At 39.6% G+C, this 27,505-nt stretch overlaps 1 protein-coding gene across 1 annotated transcript in view; it reads left to right on the top strand.

Moving 5' to 3' along the window:
- Nucleotides 1-26,555, top strand: part of LOC126483618 (spatacsin) — a 410,710-nt gene extending 384,155 nt beyond the window's left edge. The window contains exons 33-35 of the mRNA XM_050106663.1: nt 16,488-16,645; nt 16,740-16,901; nt 25,955-26,555. Coding sequence (XP_049962620.1) covers nt 16,488-16,645; nt 16,740-16,901; nt 25,955-26,162 — 528 coding nt within the window. The 3' untranslated portion in view covers nt 26,163-26,555. The remainder of the gene's footprint in view (nt 1-16,487; nt 16,646-16,739; nt 16,902-25,954) is intronic.
- The last annotated feature ends 950 nt before the right edge of the window (nt 26,556-27,505 follow it).

Raw genomic sequence — 27,505 nt, 5'->3', positions numbered from 1 at the left:
TCCATATCTGTTCGAATTCTACTGATATTATTTGCCATTCCCTGGATCATTTGCATTAACTGAGACATCATATCTCCCCCACATTCATTCCCCTTGATTATCTTCCTACTAGTTACACTTTCGTGCTTTGATTTCGGACTAATCGGCTCACTTCCGTTTTCAGGAGACTGTTTTATATTCGTGAGATCTATAAGTGGAGCTTGAATTTCAGAGTTAAACACTGTTTCATTATTTGCGCAGGAACTTATCTGATTTAAGATGGTTCCCTCTGCTATGGTGATGCCGTCGGTTGTAGTGGAAGTCGACATTGAAGACTGCCCTGGAGTACTCAGAGAAGCTGCCGTCGTACCGCTGTTGATCTACGTCTGCCACTGAAGTTGCCTAAAGTAATTGTAGCTGCCGCCGATTATCGTGTGTTACAACCGTCTCTGGTACCACTGTCCGTTAAATGTTCTAACCGCTACTGTTCCCTGCACGCAACTTATTTAGACTCTGAGCCCCCACACAAATTGCTTTTAACATGATAGATTAGGACATCTATTGATAGCATGTGTTAATTGTGAAAATTACTGCGTAATTTCACTATTTCCAGAAACCTACATATGGAAAAAAAATGGTTTTGCAAAGGTTTTTACACTTTGCATAGTATGCTGAATAACAGAGAGGAATTACCACTTTGCAGGACCCAAATCCCAGATGAGACGCCAATTGCAGGACTCCAAACAAAAAAATGCATGAAATGAGTGGCCCTCAACTATGTACCGTCTGATTCAATGTTGCAATATTAAATGTTTTGACCAGTTTTGTTGTTTAGGGGTTGGGATATATAGTTGCCACATTTCAGGCCAAATACTGCTGAGTCTACAGTATACAATAAGAATACACACGCAAATCAAATGGTCAAAGGTTTCTATCACTCGGCAGTTTTGAATTATGAATGTAACATATAAATTTATGAATGAAAGATTGTAATTAAATAAAATCTGCAGGTACAATTTTAATGACTTTAAATGATGAGTGTGATAGTAGAAGTGCTTTTGAGAATGTGGTATATTTCTGCAAAACAATTATTGGTGTTGAAGGTCCAGCAATTAAATAAAATATAAGTTGAATAACAGGGAAACTATAGATTCCTACTGCACATAATTAACTATGAACAACAACATAGCTCATGAAATATTCACTTCTAAGTGCACACTACATCTTCACTGTAGAAGCCACAGAAATCTCCCAAGTGCACAAGTCGACACTCCGAAGTATTTCTATCTGCTGCAACCATGCCCAAAGCAGTCCACTCTCCAAGTCCTTTCCCCAACTGTGCGTCCATCGCACCGTCGCGTCCAGCACTTCCGTGTTCTGTGTCATACTCTCCAGCAGTTTTCACCCAAACTCGCTTCCATCCAGACTCCCCATTCACGAGCGCTGTGATTGGCTAGAGCACTCACACCATGTCTTCATGCCAACGCACCCACACAAACATAATGAAACACATTCGAAGTACTGGATTTACATTTAAATAGCTTGAAATTATATAAATATTCCTACGGCTGGACCATAAACACACTGTAACTCACATTATTAGATACGTAAACAAATTAAATAAACATATATCAGAGGAATAGAAAAAAAGGTAGGCCAATAGCGTAATGTCACTGTGCTTTCTAACACACAGTAAATGTTTAACCAATTTCTTATGAATAATATGTAATATATATTTACTGTATGGTTAAATGATGATGGCCTCCTCTTGGGTAAAATATTCCGGAGGTAAAATAGTCCCCCATTCGGATCTCAGGGCGGGGACTACTCAGGAGGACGTCGTTATCAGGAGAAAGAAAACTGGCGTTCTACGGATCGGAGTGTGGAATGTCAGATCCCTTAATCGGGCAGGTAGGTTAGAAAATTTAAAAAGGGAAATGGATAGGTTAAAGTTAGATATAGTGGGAATCAGTGAAGTTCGGTGGCAGGAGGAACAAGACATTTGGTCAGGTGAATACAGGGTTATAAATACAAAATTAAATAGTGGTAATGCAGGAGTAGGTTTAATAATGAATAAAAAAATAGGAGTGCGGGTAAGCTACTACCAACAGCATAGTGAACGCATTATTGTGGCCAAGATAGACACGAAGCTCATGCCTACTACAGTAGTACGAGTTTATATGCCAACTAGCTCTGACATTTCCAGGGGCAGATGTGGACTCTGATCACAATCTATTGGTTATGAACTGTAGATTAAAACTGAAGAAACTGCAAAAGGGTGGGAATTTAAGGACATGAGACCTGGATAAACTGAAAGAACCAGAGGTTGTACAGAGTTTCAGGGAGAGCATAAGGAGACAATTGACAGGAATGGGGAAAAGAAATACAGTAGAAGAAGAATGGGTAGCTCTGAGGGATGAAGTAGTGAAGGCAGCAGAGGATCAAGGAGGTAAAAAGACGAGGGCTAGTAGAAATCCTTGGGTAACAGAAGAAATATTGAATTTAATTGATGAAAGGAGAAAATATAAACACGCAGTAAATGAAGCAGGCAGAAAGGAATACAAACGTCTCAAAAATGAATTGACAGGAAATGCAAAATGGCTAAGCAGGGATGGCTAGAGGACAAATGTAAGGATGTAGAAGCTTATCTCACTAGGGGTGAGATAGATACTGCCTACAGGAAAATTAAAGAGACCTTTGGAGAAAAGAGAGCCACTTGTATGAATATCAAGAGCTCAGAAGGAAATTGAGTTCTAAGCAAAGAAGGGAAAGCAGAAAGGTGGAACGAGTATATAGCGGGTCTATACAAGGGCGATGTACTTGAGGACAATATTATGGAAATGGAAGAGGATGTAGATGAAGACGAAATGGGAGATATGATACTGCGTGAAGAGTTTGACAAAGCACTGAAAGACCTGAGTCGAAACAAGGCCCCGGGAGTAGACAACATTCCATTGGCAATACTGACGGCTTTGGGAGACCCAGTCCTGACAAAACTCTATCATCTGGTGAGCAAGATGTTTGAGACAGGTGAAATACCCTCAGACTTCAAGAAGAATATAATAATTCCAATCCCAAAGAAAGCAGGTGTTGACAGATGTGGAAATTACCGAACTATCAGTTTAATAAGTCACAGCTGCAAAATACTAACGCGAATTCTTTTGCAGACGAATGGAAAAACTGGTATAAGCCGACCTCGGCGAAGATCAGTTTGGATTCCGCAGAAATGTTGGAACACCTGAGGCAATACTGACACTACGACTTATCTCAGAAAATAGATTAAGGAAAGGCAAACCTACATTTCTAGCATTTGTAGACTTAGAGAATGCTTTTGACAATGTTGAGTGGAATACTCTCTTTCAAATTCTAAAGGTGGCATGGGTAAAATACAGGGAGCAAAAGGCTATTTACAATTTGTACAGAAACCAGATGGCAGTTACAAGAGTCGAGGGGCATGAAGGGGAAGCAGTGGTTGGGAGGGGACTGAGACAGGGTTGTAGCCTCTCCCCGATGTTATTCAATCTGTATATTGAGCAAGCAGTAAAGAAAACAAAAGAAAAATTCGGAGTAGGAATTAAAGTCCATGGAGAAGAAATAAAAACGTTGAGGTTCGCCAATGACATTGTAATTCTGTCAGAGACAGCAAAGGACTTGGACGAGCAGTTGAACGGAATGGACAGTGTCTTGAAAGGAGGATATAAGATGAACATCAACAAAAGCAAAACGAGGATAATGGAATGTAGTCGAATTAAGTCGGATGATGCTGAGGGAATTAGATCAGGAAATGGGACACTAACAGTAGTAAAGGAGTTTTGCTATTTGGGGAGCAAAATAACTGATGATGGTCAAAGTAGAGAGGATATAAAATGTAGACTGGCAATGGCAAGGAAAGCGTTTCTGAAGAAGAGAAATTTGGTAACATCGAGTATAGATTTAAGTGTCAGGAAGTCGTTTCTGAAAGTATTTGTATGGAGTGTAGCCATGTATGGAAGTGAAGCATGGACGATAAATAGTTTGGACAAGAAGAGAATAGAAGCTTTTGAAGTGTGGTGCTACAGAAGAATGCTGAAGATTAGATGGGTAGATCACATAACTAATGAGGAGGTATTGAATAGAATTGGGGAGAAGAGGAGTTTGTGGCACAACTTGACAATTGGTTGGTAGGACATGTTCTGAGGCACCAAGGGATCACAAATTTAGCGTTGGAGGGCAGCGTGGAGGGAAAAAATTGTAGAGGGAGACCAAGAGATGAGTACACTAAGCAGATTCAGAAGGATGTAGGCTGCAGTAGGTACTGGGAGATGAAAAAGCTTGCACAGGATAGAGTAGCATGGAGAGCTGCATCAAACCAGTCTCAGGACTGAAGACAACAACAACAACAACAACAACAGCAACAGCAATATGTATTGGGGAGCAAAATAACTGATGATGGTTGAAGTAGAGAGGATATAAAATGTAGACTGGCAATGGCAAGGAAAGCGTTACTGAAGAAGAGAAATTTATTAACATTGAGTATAGATTTAAGTGTCAGGAAGTCGATTCTGAAAGTACTTGTATGTAGTATGGCCATGTATGAAAGTGAAATGTGGACGATAAATAATTTGGATAAGAAGAGAATAGAAGCTTTCAAAATGTGCTGCTACAGAAGAATGCTGAAGATTAGATTGGTAGATCACATAACTAATGAGGAGGTATTGAATAGAATTAAGGACAAAAGAAATTTGTGGCACACCTTGACCAGAAGAAGGGATCGGTTGGTAGGACATGTTCTGAGGCATTAAGGGATCACCAATTTAGTGTTGGAGGGCACTGTGGAGGGTAAAAATCATAAAGGGAGACCAATAGATGAATACACTAAGCAGGTTCAGAAGGATATAGGTTGCAGTAGGTAGTGGGAGATGATGAAGCTTCCACAGGATAGACTAGCATGGAGAGCTGCATCAAACCAGTCTCTGGACTGAAGACCACAACAACAACAACAGTATATATCAGATATAAACAAAGACATAGATGAATAAATATATTTATAAACATGCTGCTACTGTTTTTTGATGTAACTGTGGAGTACTTATGGCCTTGCGCGATCAATAGTAATCGGCCAATTTGACCTCCAATAACTCATGTACTATTCAAGTTACATGCCTGTAATTTATACCAATTTAGGTTTACACTAATAGCTTTCTAAAGACACGTCTATTGACGAAATTGGATGAAACATTTAGATTTTGGAAATTCATTGCTGGGTGTTACTTGTATAATTTACCATCAGGTACTATACTTTAAACTAATAAAGATATTGAAAATCTGATTACACCATCAGAATCTTTGAAATGTCTGCCATTAAGGTTTCACAAAGTCCGCCACTGTTGGCCCTCCCAGCACATAGCATCACCAAGGAATTCCCAGCCACATGCTCGATGGACGACGTGCTCCGGCCGCTGTGAGTCACCACGCAGATGCTAACGAGCTTGGCCCTGCCGCGCAGTCCTTGCGGTGGCCACCAACTCTGAACTTAGTATATTTCCAGGGTGCCGCAACTCGTCCATTACCTCACAAGTGTCCCACAGACCAAACATCATCATCATCAATGTGTTTGTCAAGGTGTTGGTGCCCATGACTAGACATCTGTGTTTTAGAATCAAGGAAGCATTGGTTGAAAGACCTGGCAGGAGACTGTAAAAAAGATAAGTAGTCTACACCAACATTGGGGTACAGTACATTGGCAATAATGAATCTTCATTCTAAATCAAGACTGAAGTTTAGATGTAAGTTGATGTAACCGTAAGTCTTAATGGAAGGTCCAGTCACAGTATAAGGGTGATTGCCATTGATATTCTGCCATGGCAGATGACAAGGAGGGTAAACTGAGAGATCAGCTCCTATGTCAATGAGAAACTGCGGCTTAATAGAGTGTTTTGTTATAAACAATTGATGGGGCTGTGCAGTTCGCAATTGATCGCCATCACTGCTGATTTCTGCCAGTGTTTCCCTTGTCGCAGGGTGGTTGACACTGCCGAGCTTCAGCTCCAAATTTGATACCAGCTGATATTCTCCATGGAGGGCCAACACTTGTTTCTGCTGAAAGAGCATTGCTGTAGCAATGCTTGTGTGAAGCACCTTAATTGTGGGGCCACAAGTTGCTTAGAAAGTTCAGTTACTTGTATTTGCAATGCTTCCAGAGAAATCTCTGTTTGGCAGAGAGGGTTGTGACACCCATCAAAGGATACATCACGACTATTCTGTCAGCTGTCTGAACTGGGGTGTTGAGGTTACCAGTGCAGACAGTGAGTATTTTCTGTGTGCCCACAGGTAGGCATGGCAGCCAAATATTCCACAGAATATCGATAACTGCATTGCCTGCCAATGTGTGAACCTGATGAAGTAGTTGAGATGGTGTGCAGTCACCAAGTTCACCAGTTCGGAGCAGTTTTTCGAGTCATTTAGCTTCTGACTGTGACAAATGCATGCTTGATAGAGGCATAGTTTTCAGTCATTAGTGGTGAAGCTTAAATGTCTCGTATTTCCATAGCCATTTCCTTGTTAAGTGCAGCCACATAACTGTATTTACTTTAGCCAGAGATGACGTAGGGCAAGACAAATTGGCTCTCAAGTTGGATGAACCACAGTACTGGATTAGCTGACTGGAAGGGTGGGGGTTTCACCACAGTCATACAAAGGATCAAGTTTGTTGCCGGTAATTTGAGTACTTGTTATGGGAAACATTGATTACTTATGAGAAACATTGATTACATGATGCAGTTGTTCATGGGAGAATTTGTGCATGATGCAAAAACGTACATATGATGTGTTTTATCATTTGGCATATGATGCAATCATTCCAGTGGCATGATTCAGAAACTCAGAGTCACTATATGATTTTGAAAATACATTTTTTATACACACAAAATAGTAGTTAATTACAATAAGTAGTCATAATCATAAGACTGCTAAGAACATATAGTCACTACTTTATTTTTAGCATGGAGGACCAAAAAGTTTACACTCTGCAAATCAGTTATGTAGCAGATAATTCAGTGTTCACATTACTGTCCACGTAACTATTATTCAATGCTATGTTCCAAGTGAACAAGCAGAGATGAATGTCAAGACCCACGTCTCTGATGAACTACAAGCAGCACTGAAAGGCACAAAATGAGATATTGTCATTGTTGTGAGGGACATAAACACAAAAGTGGGCACAGAAAATCTTGGGATGGGACTTGCAATGGGAAGATGTGGAGTTGAAGAGGCAAATACAAATGGTGAATTTTTTATGGAGGTATGTGGGAACAGCAAGGTAGCCATAGGAGGAATACTGTTTCCACACAAAAATTTCCATAAAAACTTGTGGGTGTCAACCAATCACAGGGTGCAGAATCAATTGATTCAGTTCCACAAGTGGGCAATGTAAAAGATTGTTGTTAGAGATTAGGAATAAAAGGGGAGCAGTGACCACCTTTTGATGCTACCTAAAGTGCACTTGAAATTCACAGCTACAAAAAATAAATCTGATGTCTATAAGAAGCCATTCAATGCCTCACAAGTAAAGGTACCTAAAAGATCAAACAGAAATTTAGACTAGAACTGCAAAATAGATATAAAGTACTCAATATGATGGAGGATGGATTAGAAAAACAATGCCGCTGCTAAAAGTGCAGAAGATGTTCAGACACAGTAAAAGAAAAGACTAAATGAGCAAGGACATGTGGGAGAAAGTAGGTGAAAGAAAAAAATTCAAAGTATAAATGAAAATAATGAAGGCCAGGAGGGAAAAACTGAGCTCCATGTAGCGTATACTAGAGTAGATCAAGAGATGAAAATGAGTGCAAGATTAGACTGAAGGAAATGGTAAAATGATCTTGCAACATGAACTGAGAGAGCTGCAAGCAAAGGAGACATGAAGGAGCTTTACCAGACCACAAGAATACTAGGGAGGCAGAAGGGACCAATAAATTGCACAGTGAAAAGCAAGTTAGGAAACTGCACAATGGGAAAGATGGCATGAAAATTTTGAAAAGGTGATGATAACTGCAAGAATCAACAGGGTGGTGCCTTGCAGAGAGCAGATAAAAGTTGCTCTAAAGCAAACAGAATGTTGTCATGCCCCTGAGTGCAACAATATTTCACTAGAACTGCTGAAAGAAGAAAGACAACATTAGATTTATTATGCCCTGTGTTTGAGGAGATCTGGAATAGAGATGAAATGGAAGAAAAATGGAAGTCAGACATTAATAAAACTTCTAAAAAAAGAGAGACATCACAAATTGCAATAAGTGGAGAGAGATCATGTTGTCATCCTTTCCTAGTAAAGTACTGTTATGAATCACCCTAAACAGGACAGTGTATGGAATATATGGCTAGTCTACAGGGTGTTTCACAATCCATGTTACACACTACTAGAGGTTGTAGGGGGTACCTAGTAGCTCAAGTTTTACATAGGAACCCATTTCCAGAAATATCATCCAGTGACACTACAAAGCATCAAAGTTATAGGCACCGGCATCTGTAAGTGTATGTACGAGGTCTATTCAGAAAGTAAGGAACGTTTCCGTCTGCCACCGCTAGGCACATGCCAGTCGCATTTATTTTGGTATGTGCGTACTTGGCAGCTCACGTCGACATCCATCCGTGACAGTGGGAATGTCTCTGTACGTCTCATTTTTTTCAATATTCGAATTTGAAATGTGTGCTGCGATTGAAAATCCCGTCAGTTGTGAGGTGCAGTCTGTGATATGGTTTCTGTTGGCAAAAAACCTAAAACCTATAGAAATTTATTGTGATCTGTGTGAAGTACACGGAAACAATGTAATGAGTGAAAGTTCCGTCTGGAAATGGTGCATTTGGCTTAAAAATGGCCAAACCAATGTTCATAATGAAGAGAAGAGTCAACAACCAAGCATCTTGTCGCTAACGTTGATGAAACGATTCATGAAAACCATCGCTTTACAATAATGAAGCTTTTTCTTTCTTTTCCACAAGTTTCACGGACTTTGTTGTTTGAAATTGTCACTCAAAAGCTAGGCTACCACAAATTTTGTGTATGATGGGTGCCCAAAATCCTTACAGAGCACCATAAAGAACAGCGAATGGGGGCAATGTTGACATTTCTGGAGGCCTACCACAAACATGGTGATTTATTACTGGATCTGATCGTAACCAGTGATGAGACTTGGGTGATACACGTCAATTGCGAGGCAAAATTACAGTCCATGGAGTGGGGGCACACAAGGTCCCCCCGAAAATCAAGAAAATGTTTGCAAACCTTGTCAGCAAGGAAGTTGATGGCGACAATGTTTTGGAATAGGCAAGGTGTGCTTCTTATTGATTTTCTCAAACATGGGGCAACCATAAATTCTGCCTGGTATTGTCAAACTTTGCACAGCCTTAGAAGAGCAGTTCAAAATAAACGTCAAGGAAAACTGACATCCAAAATTTTGTTTTCGCTCGACAATGCTTGACCTCACATGGCCAACTGCACTAAAGAACTCCTTAATTCATTCATATGGAAAATTTTCTTTCATTTGCCCTATGGCCCCGATCTTGCACCAAGTGACTTCCACTTGTTTCCCAAGATGAAGAACTGGCTTGCAACACAGCACTTTGATGACAGCACGGAACTCCAGGCAGGCTTAACTCACTGGCTGAAGTCTCAGGCAGCAGAATTTTATGATGAAGGTCCTTCAAGCTTGTCCACCACTATGATAAGTGCCTGATTGTGTTTGGTGACTATGTGGAAAAGTAGTATGCCAGTCACTCTTTCAGATGTATATAATAAAATTTATTTCTTGTACTTAGTTTTTTTTTATGCCAAAATGTTCCCTACTTTCTGAATAGCCCTCGTATATACAGGGTAAATGTATCAATTTGAGGTAAGAGTCCTTTACTGGAAGTGAACGAGTTGAAAGTTATAAGCAAAAAGCATTCTGATACTTCTAACAGTGGAATACATGTGCTGGTGCTGTTGCTAAGATTGCAGGGTAAACAACTTTTCAGAAGTGGTAGTATGGACCAAAGCAAGGAAAACATGTCGAGTAAATACGGGCTCTAAAATGCATGCCTGAAAAACTATGAGTACTTGTTCATCTTAGCTGCTGTGAAACACACCTCCTCTATTGAACAAATGCTCATAGCTTTGAAGGTATGCATTTTAGAGTCCATGTTTAGTGGACATTCCTACATTGTTTTGGTATATACTACCACCATTGAAAGTTGCCTAGCCTACAATCTTAGCATAAGAACAATAGTACCAGTGCATATATTCCACTGGTAGAGGTATTAGAACAATTTTTGCTTATAACTTTCAACTCGTTTGCCTTCAATACAGGGACCCTTACCTCAAATTGATACATTTATCCTTCTCCATCATCCTATAAAGTTTGTTACATCATCACGGAATCACTATGTGTATACATGAGTTTATAGGCAATAGTTCTGTAGCATCGTTGGATGATGTTTCTGGATGTAAGTTCCTATGTAACACTTGATCTACTAAGTGCACTCTACAATCTCTAGAAGTGTGTAACATGAACTGTGAAACACCCTGTATATTTAGCGTTCATAGACTTTGAAAAGACATTTGACTTAGTGTCAAGAAGAAGTGTGTGGAAAATCATGTCAAATTATGGTGCACCATAAACCAGTGTTCATCAGACTGCAGTCAACAGACCTAGAACTAACACTAAGAGCTTCTTAAGAGTGTAATTTTCCTGCTTTAAAACAAACAAAAACACATACAGATATAGTAATATATTTTAGATGTACTTAATTTTAACTGAGATTGGTGAATTCAAGCCTGAGTTAAGTAAAGTAGGTTGTTTACCTCAGGGTAGAAGAGTAAGTAGTACGGCCATTGCAGAGTTAGAGGATGTGAGAGGGGGAATGTTTTATTGTTTGTTGTCCAGTACTGGCAACTCACAGGTGACTTGTGCTGACTAACTTCTGTGGTATAAATTTTGACGCCTGGAGGTATCATATATTCATGAATGTGCACTGTGGAGATGGTCATCTTAAAATATGGTACATGTTTGTAGGAAAGAATGTGAAGTTAAATTAAGGCTGTTGTAGTACAATGCAGTGACCAGAAGAAAAATGATGTTCAATACATTTAGTAAACATCTGTGACTGTCTCTCATACTGCATAATGGCTTTAGATAGCTCACATAGACAAACCAACATACTTCGTCAGGCAATTACAGTGTCACAACTTTAGGGTCAATGAGCTTGGCAGCAATATGAAACAGTGAACAACTGTCATGAAGTGTTCCAAATGGTGCTGACTTTTAACAATCAGTACTTGGTGGCTGGCAGCCAACTTATTGCAGCAGTACTATGCACTAGTCTATTAGGCACTCTTAACTTATTAATTTAGTAGTTTATCAATTAATTATAATTAATTTTACTAAATCGAATAAGTGAAAAGATAGAAAAGGAGCTGAGTGAAGAACAGCATGGGTTTAGGAAAGGAAGAAGCACGATCGACCTGATGTTTTCTATCCGTCAACTGATGGAAAAAAAGTTGGGAGTATAACAAAAGGGTAATAATGGTTTTTATAGACATTGAAAGGACATATGACTCAGTTGACAGGGAAAGACTCTGGGAAGAAATGAAGAAGATAGATATTGAAGGTGGATACATTAATGTTATAAAGACAATGTACAGAGGACACAATTGTAGAATTAGAACACCGTTGGGGAACTCTGAATACTTCGAAATAAGACAAGGACTTAAACAAGGAAGTATTCTATCTCCCGCACTTTTTAATGTTGTGATGGAGGGAATGAATAGGGCAGTTAAAGATATAGTAAAAGAAAAAGACAAAAAGATGATTTTTGCAGATGATATGGTAATATGCGGTGATAAAGAGGTAGATGTACAGTTACAGCTTGATGTGTGGAACGAAATAATGAAAAAGTATGGATAAAAAATAAATAAAGATAAGAGTGAAGTAATGGTATTTGGAAGAGGGAAAGGATCAATGGAAATATTACCTTGAATAGAGAACCCCTCAAAGTGGTAGAAAGTTTCACTTATTTAGGGATTGAAATATCTAGGGATGGAAGAATAACTAACGAAATTAATAGGAGGTTACAGAAGGGAGGCAATTTCTACCAAACAATAAAACACCTGATTTGGAATAATGAAGTTTCAGAAAGAGCAAAACTCCTTATGTATAAGAATTATTACATCCCTATTGTCACCTATGGTGGTGAAACATGGACAATGACAGAAAGGGACTGGAGCAGACTGCAAGCAGGGGAAATGAAATTTCTCAGAGCAGTTAAGGGAAAAACAAGAGTGGACAGAGTAAGGAACGTAGAGATTAGAAAGGACCTTAAACAAGAAAGTATGAGAGAAGAAACTGAAAGAAAGAGATTAAGATGGTATGGGCATGTTAAGAGGATGCATGGGCAGAGACTCCCCAAAATTATGGAAGAACTCAAGATGGGTGGGAAAAGACCTAGAGGTGCCCAAGAGCATGGTGGAAAATGGGAGTGAGAATATCTGTAGAAAGGAGAGGTGTGACCTGGCAGCAAGTGGAGGAAGAAAAGTGGTGGGAGGACCAAGCCAAATGGAGAGGACTCATCAGCACCCTGACCCAGCAGTAGCTGGAGCGAGATTCAGATATACAGGGTGTTACAAAAAGGTACGGCCAAACTTTCAGGAAACATTCCTCACCCACAAAGAAAGAAAATATGTTATGTGGACATGTGTCCGGAAACGCTTACTTTCCATGTTAGAGCTCATTTTATTACTTCTCTTCAAATCACATTAATCATGGAATGGAAACACACAGCAACAGAATGTACCAGCGTGACTTCAAACACTTTGTTACAGGAAATGTTCAAAATGTCCTCCATTAGCGAAGATACATGCATCCACCCTCCGTCGCATGGAATCCCTGATGCGCTGATGCAGCCCTGGAGAATGGCATATTGTATCACAGCCATCAACAATACGAGCATGAAGAGTCTCTACATTTGGTACCGGGGTTGCGTAGACAAGAGCTTTCAAATGCCCCCATAAATGAAAGTCAAGAGGGTTGAGGTCAGGAGAGCATGGAGGCCATGGAATTGATCCGCCTCTACCAATCCATTGGTCACCAAATCTGTTGTTGAGAAGCGTATGAACACTTCGACTGAAATGTGCAGGAGCTCCATCGTGCATGAACCACATGTTGTGTCATACTCGTAAAGGCACATGTTCTAGCAGCACAGGTAGAGTATCCCATATGATATCATGATAACGTGCTCCATTGAGCATAGGTGGAAGAACATGGGGCCCAATCAAGACATCACCTGCCTGCCCAAATGTTCACAGAAAATCTGTGTTGATGATGTGATTGCACAATTGCGTGCGGATTCTCGTCAGCCCACACATGTTGATAGTGAAAATTTACAATTTGATCACGTTGGAATAAAGCCTCATCCGTAAAGAGAACATTTGCACTGAAATGAGGATTGACACATTGTTGGATGGACCATTCGCAGAAGTGTACCCGTGGAGGCCAATCAGCTGCTGATAGTGCCTGCACACGCTGTACATGGTACGGAAACAACTGGTTCTCCCGTAGCACTCTCCATACAGTGACCTTGTCAGCGTTACCTTGTACAGCAGCAACTTCTCTGACGCTGACATTAGGGTTATCGTCAACTGCACGAAGAATTGCCTCATACATTGCAGGTGTCCTCGTCGTTCTAGGTCTTCCCCAGTCACGAGTCATAGGCTGGAATGTTCCGCACTCCCTAAGACGCCGATCAATTGCTTCGAATGTCTTCCTGTCGGGGCACCTTCGTTCTGGAAATCTGTCTCAATTCAAACGTACCGCACCACGGCTATTGCCCCGTGCTAATCCATACATCAAATGGGCATCTGTCAACTCTGCATTTGTAAACATTGCACTGACTGCAAAACCACGTTCGTGATGAACACTAACCTGTTGATGCTACGTACTGATGTGCTTGATGCTAGTACTCTAGAGCAATGAGTCACATGTCAACACAAGCACCGAAGTCAACATTACCTTCCTTCAATTGGGCCAACTGGTGGTGAATCGAGGAAGTACAGTACATACAGACAAAACTAAAATGAGCTCTAACATGGAAATTAAGCATTTCCAGACACATGTCCACATAACATCTTTTCTTTATTTGTGTGTGAGGAATGTTTCCTGAAAGTTTGGCGTACCTTTTTGTAACACCCTGTAGATCAATTAATTATAAGACTAATACACATATGGCCCATGGTGCCACCCCATAATGTCAGTATTGTCTCGGCAGCCATAATGTTTGATGACCACTGCCTTAGTTTGTTCCAATGCTGCCTTATGTAGCTAGGGCATCTGTGCCCGCACTAAACATGCTCGTGGGCAGGGGCAGGTGGTGTAGGCTACCCATCAGATGGTGTCTTGCTTATGCATGACCTGCTTGGCCACCCTTGACTCCCGGCATTCAGTCGGTGGAATACGATCATGTACACTGTGTCTCAACTGCAAGACTGCCTGCGCATCACTTGTTTGTCCACCCCTGCCCACCTGTGCCTGTGCCCATCCAGCTGCTCCTGGGAGGGCATATGAGCTGAAACAGCCTAGTATATACCTAATAAGGGCATCAAAATAATGCAGGAACTGTACAATAGACCAAGGGAAACACATTACCTATTATCTTGGCATATTGGTGCTTGATTATTCTTGAATCTTTAACCTTTTCTGTATGATATGACAAGTTTCATCAGATTTATCATCTCAGTGGCAGGTGATGAGCAGTTTACACAGAGACGTCCTTTCACTCTACCAGAAAGTGTTGTATATAAAGTTGGGTACTGTAAATTTGGGTACCTATTAAATACTGTATGTTGAATCAGTGCTAGTCTGGTTACATCAAAGTAACACCTCTCTCCTACCGTCCAGTTACTCCCAGAGACACTCCTCTGTATTTAGCCATCTGGAAGACAGAAACTGATTTAGACAGGCTACACAGGTTAGAATAAGAAGTGGAGTTTATTTGAAATGAAAACTCCTGCCAAATGACTTAATTGACAATGACTCAGTGCTAGAAGGCTAGACCCCTGCCTTTTGTCATTGTGCTCTTGCTGGCTGACCTACTCAGGCAAAACAAATCTCATGGTTTGTCCTAGAGGTTCAACCTACCAGTACCTTTATCCCACTTACGTAGTCCGCAGCTCGTGGTAGTGCGGTAGCGTTCTCGCTTCCCGTTCCCGAGTTCGATTCCCGGTGGGGTCAGGGATTTTCTCTGCCTCGTGATGACTGGGTGTTGTGTACTGTCCTTAGGTTAGTTAGGTTTAAGTAATTCTAAGTTCTAGGGGACTGATGACCATAGATGTTAAGTTCCATAGTGCTCAGAGCCATTTGAACCTACTTTCCTAACTCAGCAGACTCCCATTCACATTTTACATTTTAGTCAGCCAGCATCTGGGAGAGAGAGAGAGAGAGAGAGAGAGAGAGAGAGAGAGAGAGAGAGAGAGAGAATGTCCGAACTCAGCAGACTCCCATTCACATCTTAGTCAGCCAGCATCTGGGGGGGGGGGGGGGGGGGGGGGAGAGATAGAGAGAGAGAGAGAGAGAGAGAGAGAGAGAGAGAGAGAGAGAGAGAGAGAGAGAGAGAGAATGGTAGAGAATAGAGAAAAGTGTAGCCACACCCCATGATCTGTTTCCAAACTGAAACCTTCTTTCTACAGTTGAGGGTATATTGTGAAAGTTTCATTCTGGATTGGGAGAGTGACCCTAAGCACATTTTCCTCCATAAGAGTCACTCAGACTCTGTTTGGAAAGAGAATGAAGCAAAGGTTCTTGGCAGTGAAAAATCTCCTGGTTGTCATTGTGGGGTACAATTGTTCTCTTATTGAAATGTTCATAATTGGATTGCATAGCAGTTTACATCAGTAGCATTATGCGACATGCTGTCTGCTGTTGCCTGGGCCTTCATAATGTGACAGAAACCACATTTCGTAGGGCATGCTGAGACAAAAATGGACAGCATGTTGCCAACAGGACTGCTGATGCAAGACATTCTGTTGTTTGATTGTGAACATGACACACAGAAAAATTTGAACAATGATAAACTAAAAACTAAAATTCTGTACCAGATTAGCAACAATTTTCATATGCTTTGTTATATATTTTCACTTAGAATTCTGTGAAAACAGAAGTTCTGCCTCATTTTGCTAGCTTATCAATTGCTCAACAGAGGCATCATTTTGAGAGGGATGTCAGTCAGATATGAATCATGCCTTTAAACTGTATTTTTTACCAGGAATTTACTTCTATGACACTAATTAATTTGCAGTGACAGACTAAATTTGGGCTTAATTGATTATTTTTTCCAGATGCGTCTCAGTGAATAATATTGTTTGATGGAAGTAGTCTCATTTTATTCCACTACTGATGACATTTGTAAAAAAGTTACATTGATTATATGTAGCAATGATGTCTATATAATCAAAGATATCTGTTTAATCAAAATGTAATTTTGATTTATTCTTTATATGACAGGCTAACAAACTCATAAAAGCTATGGCAATAGCTCATAAAGCAGAGCTAGTTGCTCTCCAAATATCTTTACTGAATTCTGTGCCTGCAGGCCAGTTGGTGAATTTATTGATTAACTTGACTGCAATGGAAGTTTCTGATGTGATAGTTAACAAATTGAGGTAATATTTTCATTGCTGGCTATCTTCTGATTGTTTCACCATACTATGATAACTCTAATAGTGATATAGATAAACTCGTCATTCTGTATTACAGCTTCCCACAAGCTTGCATTTTAGCCCGGGCTTACAACCATCCAACTGACTGGGGAGCAGTGCTGTACCAGCATTGCATTGTCAACAGAGAGGCAACATATTTCTCAGAATTTACCCACAGCATGACACTCACAACTGCTCATGTAGAGGATATAGCTAGAAGGTGAGAAACAAAATAATTTTCTCGGAACTTTTTCAGTAAGAGTGTATGGTTGCTTTATGTTCCACTAGTCATGTGTTGCTTTAAATGTTATCAAGACAACATAGGTAACTGTGTTGTGTTTGCTAGTTTAAGAAACATCAGAGTAATATATTTTCTTAATTTCGTTCATCATATTTGAATTTTCAGGAAAGCTTTTAACTGTGTCATTCATGATTTAAATAATGAAAACTGCATGAGTTACTTATTTTTTTGATGCTTAGCACAATGCTTTTCCAGAGTTTATGCTAGTTTCCTAGTGCATTTGTGCACTTGTTTACATGAATTTCTAACATCATTGACATTTGAAAACTCTCAAAGATTCATTTTGTCTGATTTTCTGATTGCAGTCTAACTTCAAAAAGATGCAAGGAAGGCAGAAAATCACAGTGCAGATATCATCAAACATATCCATGTAAACAAATACACAAAAGCAATTGAAAACGAAAATAAATTCTTGAAACACATTGTGCTAAGCATAAAAAAATAAGTAAATGGTACAGTTTTCATTATTTAAATCATGAATATATTTTCTGTTTGTTGTCCTCCATAATGTTGAGAAATGACTTCACATAACAGTGTATGTTGGTGCTAAAAGTATTCTTTAACAAGGGACCAGTTTCACTGAGAGTCCATTTCCTAGCAGAATTTTCTAGTACAAACATCATGAATACAGAGACTGCAGGTGTAAAAGGATGCTATGTTTCAAAATTGTAGCAAAAATACAAGCAATACTTGCAGCTTGTGTTAACAGCGAGCGTTATTGTTTAATATAATGACATTGAAAGAGAAGCACAATGTCGAAAACTCAGTAGCATACCGTGTTACGTGATGTTTCTAAAATCACAGTAATAGCTTCCATATAGTCGTACAAATACAGATTCTGCCAAGATGTCAACTTCTGCAACTGATGCTGCTTCCGCTGTATCACAACAATATTATATTAACAGAATCTTCTGTCAGTTCTTGGTAGAACAACATTATAGTAAATGTATAGCACTAGTTTGCTATTGCTCTACAATATTGTAGAGCAAAAGCAAACTGGTGCTTCTCGTTTATCACAACGATATTATTTGAAAACTGTTATGGGACTTGGTAGATAAACAAAAACAGGTATTATGCTACACTATAGCACGGCAGTTTTAAGTGGGGAGTGTTTTTAACTAGGTTTTGTGTAAGATATTGGTAGATGGATGGATGGATGGATATGGTGTTATGGGCACTCAACAGTGTAGTCTTTAGCGCCTGAATACTGGTAAAGGTCAGGCCAACCATAGCAGACAATTGCACAGTACACTATCAAATGCTTTGTGTACTCCAATTTGCTTTGTGTTGTGGAATTTTTTTTTTCTTATTGTGAAGAGGTTAATCCTGGCGCATTGCATGCAACTCTCACCACATCAACAGGAATCAGTGATCCTGATGACTGTTATGTCAGTTTTGCTTTCGTGGAAGCACAGAACGCAGACATAGGATGGCAGTCTTTCCACAGGGAGCTTGGACTTATTCCCCTGCACTGCTCCTCTCCCCTCAGGCAGTCTCAGTTCCCGTTTCTTGACAGCGGCAGCTGACTGCCACAATATACTGTCTGCATATAATGCATCCCTGTCTTCACCAGATTGAAATGATAATATTATACATATGTGAAGCAGCTTTACTGAAAACAAGCATGAAGTTAATGTTGTTTCTGGGGAGTGGGTGGGGATCGTAAAAAGTTACAACTCCTGAGCTGCATTCCAGTGACAGGACTATTTCATCCATCATATGCTTTACCTACTAGCTGTTTTCATATTTTGTGGATAGTTCTAATGAAATTAAATTGAGTTTTACTGTTTTGTTTTTAAAAATGAATACTTGGAGCATATGCATCAATATGCTCTTGAGAGTCATTTATGGAGACTGGTGTATTTGACCAGAAACAAGTTGTACCAGAAAGATATACACTGATCAGACAGAACTTTATGACCACCGACCGACTATCAATATAAAACTGTCTAGGCAATAGCAGTATCACCTGGTGAGGAATGACTGCTAGTCAAACACATGCACGGTGCACGTAGTACCAGTGAGCATGCTGTCAATGTGTAGAATGGGGAAGGCGCACGATCCACCTGAGTTTGACTGAGGGCAAATTTTGATGGCCTGGAGGCTTGATATGAGCATTTCTGAAACTGCATGACTTTTCAGTTGGTTGAGGAGTGCTGTAGTTTCTTCAAAATGTGGTGAAACCAATATCAAACCATGTCCAGACGTCGTGGGGTGGGTGATCACTCCTCGTTACAGATGCAGATGATGTAGGCTGGGAAGACTGGTAAAACAGGACAGGCGGTGAACAGCGGCGGTACTAACATCAGTCTTTAAAGCTGGGTAGAGTACAAGTGGGTCTTAACACACTGTGCACCAAACACTCCTAACGATGGGCCTCCACAGCTGATGACCCATGCACGTGCCAGTGTTAACAACATGACGTCAGCAGCTACGAATGAAATTGGCATGTGACCATCGACACTGGATGTTGGCGCACTGGCAGAGCTTTGTATGGTCTGATGGCTCCTGATACCCTCTTCATCATGCTGGTGGGAGGGCATGAATCCAGTGACTTCCAGGGGAACAAGTCCTTGACATCTGTACTGCAGAACAAGCTGGTGGTAGCTCCATTATGCTCTGGGGAATATTTGTGTGGGCATCCATGGGTCCATTGGAGCTTGTGCAAGGCACGATGATGGTCAAGGAGTATCGCACACTGGTTGCAGACCACTTACATCCCTTCATGACAATCATGTTTCCCAATGGCAGTGGCATTTTTCAACAAGATGACGCACTATTCACTAGGCCAGGAGTGTGATGGAGTGGTCGCCAGACCTGAACCGAATTGAATACATCTGGGATGTGATTGGATGTGGTGTCAGAGCTCATCGTCCCCTTCCCCAGAATTTATGGGAATTATGTGACTTGTGTGCAGATGTGGTGCCAGCTCCCTCCAGTGACCTATCAAGGCCTTATTCCTTCCATGCCCTGACATTTGGCCACTGTTATCCACACCAAAGGTGGACATACCGGCTGTTAGGTAGGCGGTTATAATGTTCTGGCTGATCAGTGTACATTGTTCTTAAAGTTCTGAAATAACGTCATTGTAAATTGAGATGTTTGGGTTTCTGATTGTTCTGATTTAACCAACTACTCGCTACTATGTTAAAATTTCATTCATATCATACCAGCTCCAACTTGTATGTACTCATCTTCTGTGCTGAGTACTTACATGCATTTACTGCATCATATTAAATTTTTCCAAAACTGAAGGCGACAGTGTATCATTCAAAACTAAATCCATCTGCTAACATTGCAAGGACTTAGCTTATGAGGTTAACCTAATATTTATCACGTGACCATCACCCCTCACCCTCATGAACCATGGACCTTGCCATTGGTTGGGAGGCTGGCATGCCTCAGCGATACAGATGGCCATACCGTAGGTGCAACCACAACGGAGGGGTATCTGTTGAGAGACCAGACAAACGTGTGGCTCCTGAAGAGGGGCAACAGCCTTTTCAGTAGTTGCAGGGGCAACAGTCTGGATGATTGGCTGATCTGGCCTTGTAACTCTAACCAAAACGGCCTTACTGTGATGGTACCGAGAACGGCTGAAAGCAAGGGGAAACTACAGCCATAATTTTTATCGAGGGTATGCAGCTATACTGTATGGTTAAATGATGATGGCATCCTCTTGGGTAAAATATTCTGGAGGTAAAATAGTCCCCCATTCAGATCTCCGGGCGGGGACTACTCAGGAGGACGTTGTTATCAGGAGAAAGAAAACTGGCATTCTATGGGTCGGAGCGTGGAATGTCAGATCCCTTAATCGGGCAGGTAGGTTAGAAAATTTAAAAAGGGAAATGGATAGGCTAAAGTTAGATATAGTGGGAATTAGTGAAGTTCGGTGGCAGGAGGAACAAGACTTTTGGTCAGGTGAATACAGGGTTATAAATACAAAATCAAATAGGGGTAATGCAGGAGTAGGTTTAATAATGATTAAAAAAATAGGAATGCGGGTAAGCTACTACAAACAGCATAGTGAACGCATTATTGTGGCCAAGATAGATACGAACCCCACGCCTACCACAGTAGTACAAGTTTATATGTCAACTAGCTCCCCACATGACAAAGAGATTGATGAAATGTATGATGAGGTAAAAGAAATTATTCAGATAGTGAAGGGAGACAAAAATTTAATAGTCATGGGTGACTGGAATTTGATAGTAGGAAAAGGTAGAGAAGGAAACGTAGTAGGTGAATATGGATGGGGGTAAGAAATGAAAGAGGAAGCTGCCTGGTAGAATTTTGCACAGAGCATAACTTAATCATAGCTAACACATGGTTCAAGAATCATGAAAGAAGGTTGTATACATGGAAGAAGCCCAGAGATACTGAAAGGTTTCAGATAGATTATATAATGGTAAGACAGAAATTTAGGAACCAGACTTTAAATTGTAAGACATTTCCAGGTGCGTATGTGGACTCTGACCACAATCTATTGGTTATGAAATGTAGAGTAAAACTGAAGAAACTGCAAAAAAGTTGGGAATTTAAGAAAATGGGACCTACATAAACTGACAGAACCAGAAGTTGTAGAAAGTTTCAGGGAGAGAATTAGGGAGAAAGAAATACAATAGAAGAAGAATGGTTAGGTACAAAGAGGAGGGCTAATAGAAATCCTTGGGTAACAGAAGAGATACTGACTTTAATTGATGAAAGGAGAAAATGAAGCAGGCAAAAAGGAATACAAACATGTCAAAAATGAGATCGACAGGAAATGCAAAATGGCTAAGCAGGGATGGCTAGAGGACAAATGTTAGGATGCAGAGGCATATATCACTAGGGGTAAGATAGATACTGTCTACAGGAAAATTAAAGAGAGCTTTGGAGGACAGAGAACCATTTGCATGAATATCAAGAGCTCAGATGGAAACCCAGTTGTAAACAAAGAAGGGAAAGCAGAACGGTGGAAGGAGTATATAGAGGGTCTATATAATGGTGATGTTCTTGAGGACAATATTATGGAAATGGAAGAGAATGTAGATGAAGATGAAATGGGAGATATGATACTGCGTGAAGAGTCTGACAGAACGCTGGAAGACCTAAGTCGAAACTAGGCCTCAGGAGTAGACAACATAGCCTTGGTAGAGCCAGCCCTGACAAAACTCTACCATCTAGTGAGCAAGATGTATGAGACTGGTGAAATACCCTCAGACTTCAAGAAGAATATAATAATTCCAATCCCAAAGAAAGCAGGTGTTGACAGATGTGAAAATTACCAAACTATCAGTGTAATAAGCCATGGCTGCAAAATACTAACACGAATTCTTTACAGACGATGGAAAAACTGGTAGAAGCCAACCTTGGGGAAGATCAGTTTGGATTCCATAGAAATGTTGGAACACGTGAGGCAATACTGACCCTACAACTTATCGTAGAAAATAGATTAAGGAAAGACAAACCTACGTTTCTAGCATTTGTAGACTTAGAGAAAGCTTTTGTCAATGTTGAGTGGAATACTCTCTTTCAAATCTTGAAGGTGGCAGTGGTAAAATACAGGGAGTGATAGGCTATTTACAATTTGTACATAAACTAGACGGCAGTTATAAGAGTCGAGGGGGCATGAAGGGGAAGCAGTGGTTGGGAAGAGAGTGAGACAGGGTTGTAGCCTATCCCCAATGTTATTCAATCTGTATGTTGAGCAAGCACTAAAGGAAACAAAAGAAAAATTTGGAGTAGGAATTAAAATCCATGGAGAAGAAATAAAAACTTTGAGGTTCGCCGATGACACTGTAATTCTGTCAGAGACAGCAAAGGACCTGGAAGAGCAGCTGAGGGGAATAGACAGTGTCTTGAAAGGAGGATATAAGATGAACATCAACAAAAGCAAAACAAGGATAATGAAATGTAGTCGAATTAAATCGGTTGATGCTAAGGAATTAGATTAGGAAATCAGACGCTTAAAGTTGTAAATGATTTTTGCTATTTGGGGAGCAAAATAACTGATGATGGTCAAAGTAGAGAGGATATAAAATGTAGACTGCCAATGGCAAGGAAGGTGTTTCTGAAGAAGAGAAATTTGTTAACCTCGAGTTTAGGTGTAAGTGTCAGGAGTTGTTTCTGAAAGTATTTGTATGGAGTGTAACCATGTATGGAAGTGAAACATGGGCAATAAATAGTTTAGACAAGAAGAGAATAGAAGCTTTCGAAATGTGGTGCTGTAGAAGAATGCTGAAGATTAGATGGGTAGATCACATAACTAATGAGGAGGTATTGAAGAGAATTGGGGAGAAGAGAAATATGTGGCACAACTTACCTAGAAGATGGGATCAGTTGGTAGGACATATTCTGAGGCATCAAGGGATCACCAGTTTAGTATTGGAGGGCAGCATGGAGGGTAAAAATCGTAGAGGGAGTCCAAGAGATGAATACACTAAACAGGTTCAGAAGGATGTAGGTTGCAGTAGGTACTGGGAGATGAAGAAGCTTGCCTAGGGTAGAGTAGCATGGAGAGCTGCATCAAACCAGTCTCTGGACTGAAGACCACAACAACAACAACAATATTTATCATGTCTTATGTGACTCAGGATATAACAGTCTTACCTCTCAAAGAAGAGAATGATTGGAAAATGTTTGTCTATGTACCAGGTTCCTAGACAGTATGAAAGAGTGCCTAATATTGAAATAGTGACATCAGATTAGAGAGGAAAATTTTAGAAGCAATAAATAGCAGATAAAGCAGATACTTGTAATGGCAACGATAGGTTGAATTAGAAGAGGAGGCAATACACAAATTATCAGCAGACAGAGAAAACTAAGAAGATAATTTAAGGCTGACAAGACAAGTGCAGTTTTTACAATGTTATTATTCTCAAAAGAAAAAAAAGGCTCTAAGTACTATGGGACGTAACATCTGAGGTCATCAGTCCCTAACCAACTTAAGGACTTCACACACATCCATGCCCTAGGCAGGATTCAAACCTGCGACCGTAGCAGCGGTGTGGTTCCAGGTTGAAGCACCTAGAACTGCTTGGCCACAGTGCCTGGCTTATTATTCTCGTGGGTTTAAGTAAAGATGAATGATCATATGTGTCACATCACTTAATAATTATGGCTGCGTAGACAGTGGAAGATTGTTCTCTTCCTTTCCTTTGACTTCTGTGTCTACTGTTTCACAATGACATGCCTCAGACCACATCTTTGGTTTCCAGTTCTTGGTTACAATAGATTGAAATCAATTCAGTAACACTAGACTGTGACTCAATTAAACCATTTACATTCTTTTATAGCACAAAACTTCCAATCTCCTTTGAGCAGTTTTGTGAAAGTACACTTTACATAGCAACATGCTTCATTAATAAAAAAACGTTCTACCCTCATTGGGCACTCTAATAAGTGGTTCCTCAACTCCCAGCATCACGTATATATGTCATTTGTTTGTAAAATGTAATTTTACTTTGATTTAACAGTTGATGAAACACAAGACCTGTCAGCAGAAAGTTCTAACAAAATGCAAATAATTTTGAAGTAAATGAAACAATACACCAAATATTAGATGCATTGAGTCATTGACAGGCACACAGACAAGAGTGACAACTTCACTAGCTTTCAGACAAATCTTCTTTTCTTTTTTGAAGTTAGAGTAAAATGCTTATTCTTCTGGTGTGTGTGTGTGTGTGTGTGTGTGTGTGTGTGTGTGAGAGAGAGAGAGAGAGAGAGAGAGAGAGAGAGAGAGAGAGAGAGAGAGTGACTTCTGGTCTTGTTTGTCAACTGTAGAATTGTGAATAGGCTGGCTAGATATCAGTGGCCAACATCAGGGCAATGACCCAAAAATTATTGTAGCTGTCTTCTTTTTATGCTCAACAGTATACTATTTCATACTGGGAAATTGGTGCTCTCATTCCGAACTTATATTGTGGAGAATTCTAACCTTTTTTGCCTGTAAACACAATTAATCAGAGCAATCACTTGAAAATTAACTATTTAACTGCCTTCTGGAGAGTAGCATGATTTACATATGTGGAAGACCAAGAAAATCTTTATGTATTTTGACTTATCTATGTGATAAGCAAGCTGAAGCATTTGGGCTGATATCTGGCATCCTCCAGAATCTAGGTTAAAGCTCTGCTGCAATATTTAACAATGCTTGACATCCTGAGATCGATCAACTTACGAAGCTCCTGAACGTATCTGATTTTTTAGATTTCCATATGCATAAAAATGGTCTTCCTTTCAGTGGATCATTCCTCGCTAAAATGCATGTTGTAGTTTAATTGAATCTTATTATAGCCATAGCAGCGAATGTTTGATGTTGAATGAATACAGTGACTAAATGGTCAGTCAGAGGTAATAGCTATTAGGTCACTGCTGAGAATTGTAAAGTAAACACAATGTCTGTTTTGATACAATCTCTTTTTCCCCCTTTGCATAAATGTTATTATTTCAGAACCCTCATCATTAATATCATTTTCCATCCTCTAATTGTTTGTATGTGTAGCATGAAACTAGATCTCATACAAACATCTTCTTTCAAAATATGGGTTCTTTCAATGGGCAAATAGAAATTATTCGAGAGCTAAAGAAATAACTGACTTATGTAGGTAAAATGAGGCAATATCAATGAGAGATTCCTTTATATAATAAAAGGAAGAAAAAAGACTAGTATTAAAAGGGTTAGCTGTGCAATTATTTAGTATGGTTAAGACTTAGGTCAAAAGACAGCCTTAAGAACAAGTTAAGTGGATTATAAACAACAAAGCAGTATGTCATTTTATTGTTTCCATTGACTGTAATTTAACAGCAGAAATACATATCTCTTGTACAGTATCAGATTGACTTCTTCTGTGACTTTCTGCAGGCTTGTATAAATTCGTTGTATTGTTACTTGTGTTATTGTTCTGGAATTTCATGACAAGTCATTGTGCAATTTTTTTAATTCCATGGAATATTTGGTTTTCCTAGATATTCTTTTTTTCTGGTTTCAGATTCCAGATGGAGCCAAATGTGACACAGGACATGGCACAAGAAATGAAAAAATTCATTTTACATGCTCCTAGTGTTGAAGTCAGATATCGAATTGCCAGTCAGCTGGGATTCAAAGACATTATTCAGAGTCTTCTTAATGGGCCTGAGGTAGCATATCTGAAAGACACTATATGGAGAAAAGGTTTTAGAAGACATAACGTTCTATAAGATTAGAAAGAATTTTGTGATCAATTATTGCGCACGTCACAGACTTCCTGTTGCCAGGATAAGATATTACCATTACTGACCCATATTATTTTATAAATTATTTATTCTTTATTTAACACGACACAGGAAGTCATTTACCTAGAGAAATAATTAGTCATATCTCACCTAACATAGTGACATTTGTGCTAGATATGTAATTTCGTGTCTACAGTATTCATAATTGGGTCTGCAGGATAAACTGTGCCCTCACACTTGATTTTCAATTCTGCTAACACTAAACACAAGAGTTTTTGTTTACTTTAAACAGTAAAAGCAATTTAACATTATCTATGTGCATGCAGACCAATACCTTGAAGATGAAAGTTTTAATTCATCAGTATGCACATAAAAAAAGTACAACCATTCTTGTTCAAAGCAAGATGTGCTACCATATGTTTAGAACTTAACAGTGAGTACACTATACTTGCATGTGTTTCTCTATGTCTTAACACTTCATTTTTAAAATGACCAGAGATCTCTTCTCTCAAGAAATGTTTCATATTAGAACAATATTATGAAAAGGACAGCTGCTACTCATCACGTAATGGAGATGCTGAGTCACAGATAGGCACAAGAAAAAGACTTCGGAGATGGAACATACATACCCGCATTCACACAAATGCAACTCACATGCACATGACTGCAGTCTCTGGCTGCTGAGGCCACAGCAGCCAGAGACCATGGCCATGTGTATGTGTGAGTTGGATTTTCATGAATATGTTTTTGTACGTTCTGTTTCCGATGAAGGCCTTGTTGGCCAAAAGCTCATTTTCTGACAGTCTTTTTGTTGTGTTTATCTGTGACTCAGCTTCTGTGCTATATGGTGAGTAGCAACTATCCTTTTCATAATATTGTTACATTCCAACCTGGATTTTCTTGTAGAACATTTGCATTTTAAGGAAATTATATTTCAAATGACATGAAGTAAAGCACATTATAAATATTAATTAAAATGTTACTTACTCTGACTTTAATATCACCCTGGTTCCTTTTTATTACAAAACAAATTCGCCAGGTGGTATGAACAGGACAAGAGAAACACTTGTTTTCCGTAATGAATATATAGGTAATTTTAATAATAATGTTAATGACATATATTTCAGTTTAAATCTAAATATGAACATTGTACAGTACAGTGTTTGTAATTGACATTTCAATAACATCATGTAATTTTATTTTCTTATTTCATGTAAAGCATCACATTTTATAATCAATACACTGAAAAGTAACCATATTTGCGTACAAAAGTTTTTTACCTGGGGTAAAAGTTTGGTTTCTATGAGTCGATTCTCAAGTATGTTGTT

The sequence above is a fragment of the Schistocerca serialis genome, chromosome 6 (assembly GCF_023864345.2).
Source record: "Schistocerca serialis cubense isolate TAMUIC-IGC-003099 chromosome 6, iqSchSeri2.2, whole genome shotgun sequence".
NCBI lineage: Eukaryota > Metazoa > Arthropoda > Insecta > Orthoptera > Acrididae > Schistocerca > Schistocerca serialis.
This window is presented reverse-complemented; position numbering and strand designations above follow the sequence as displayed.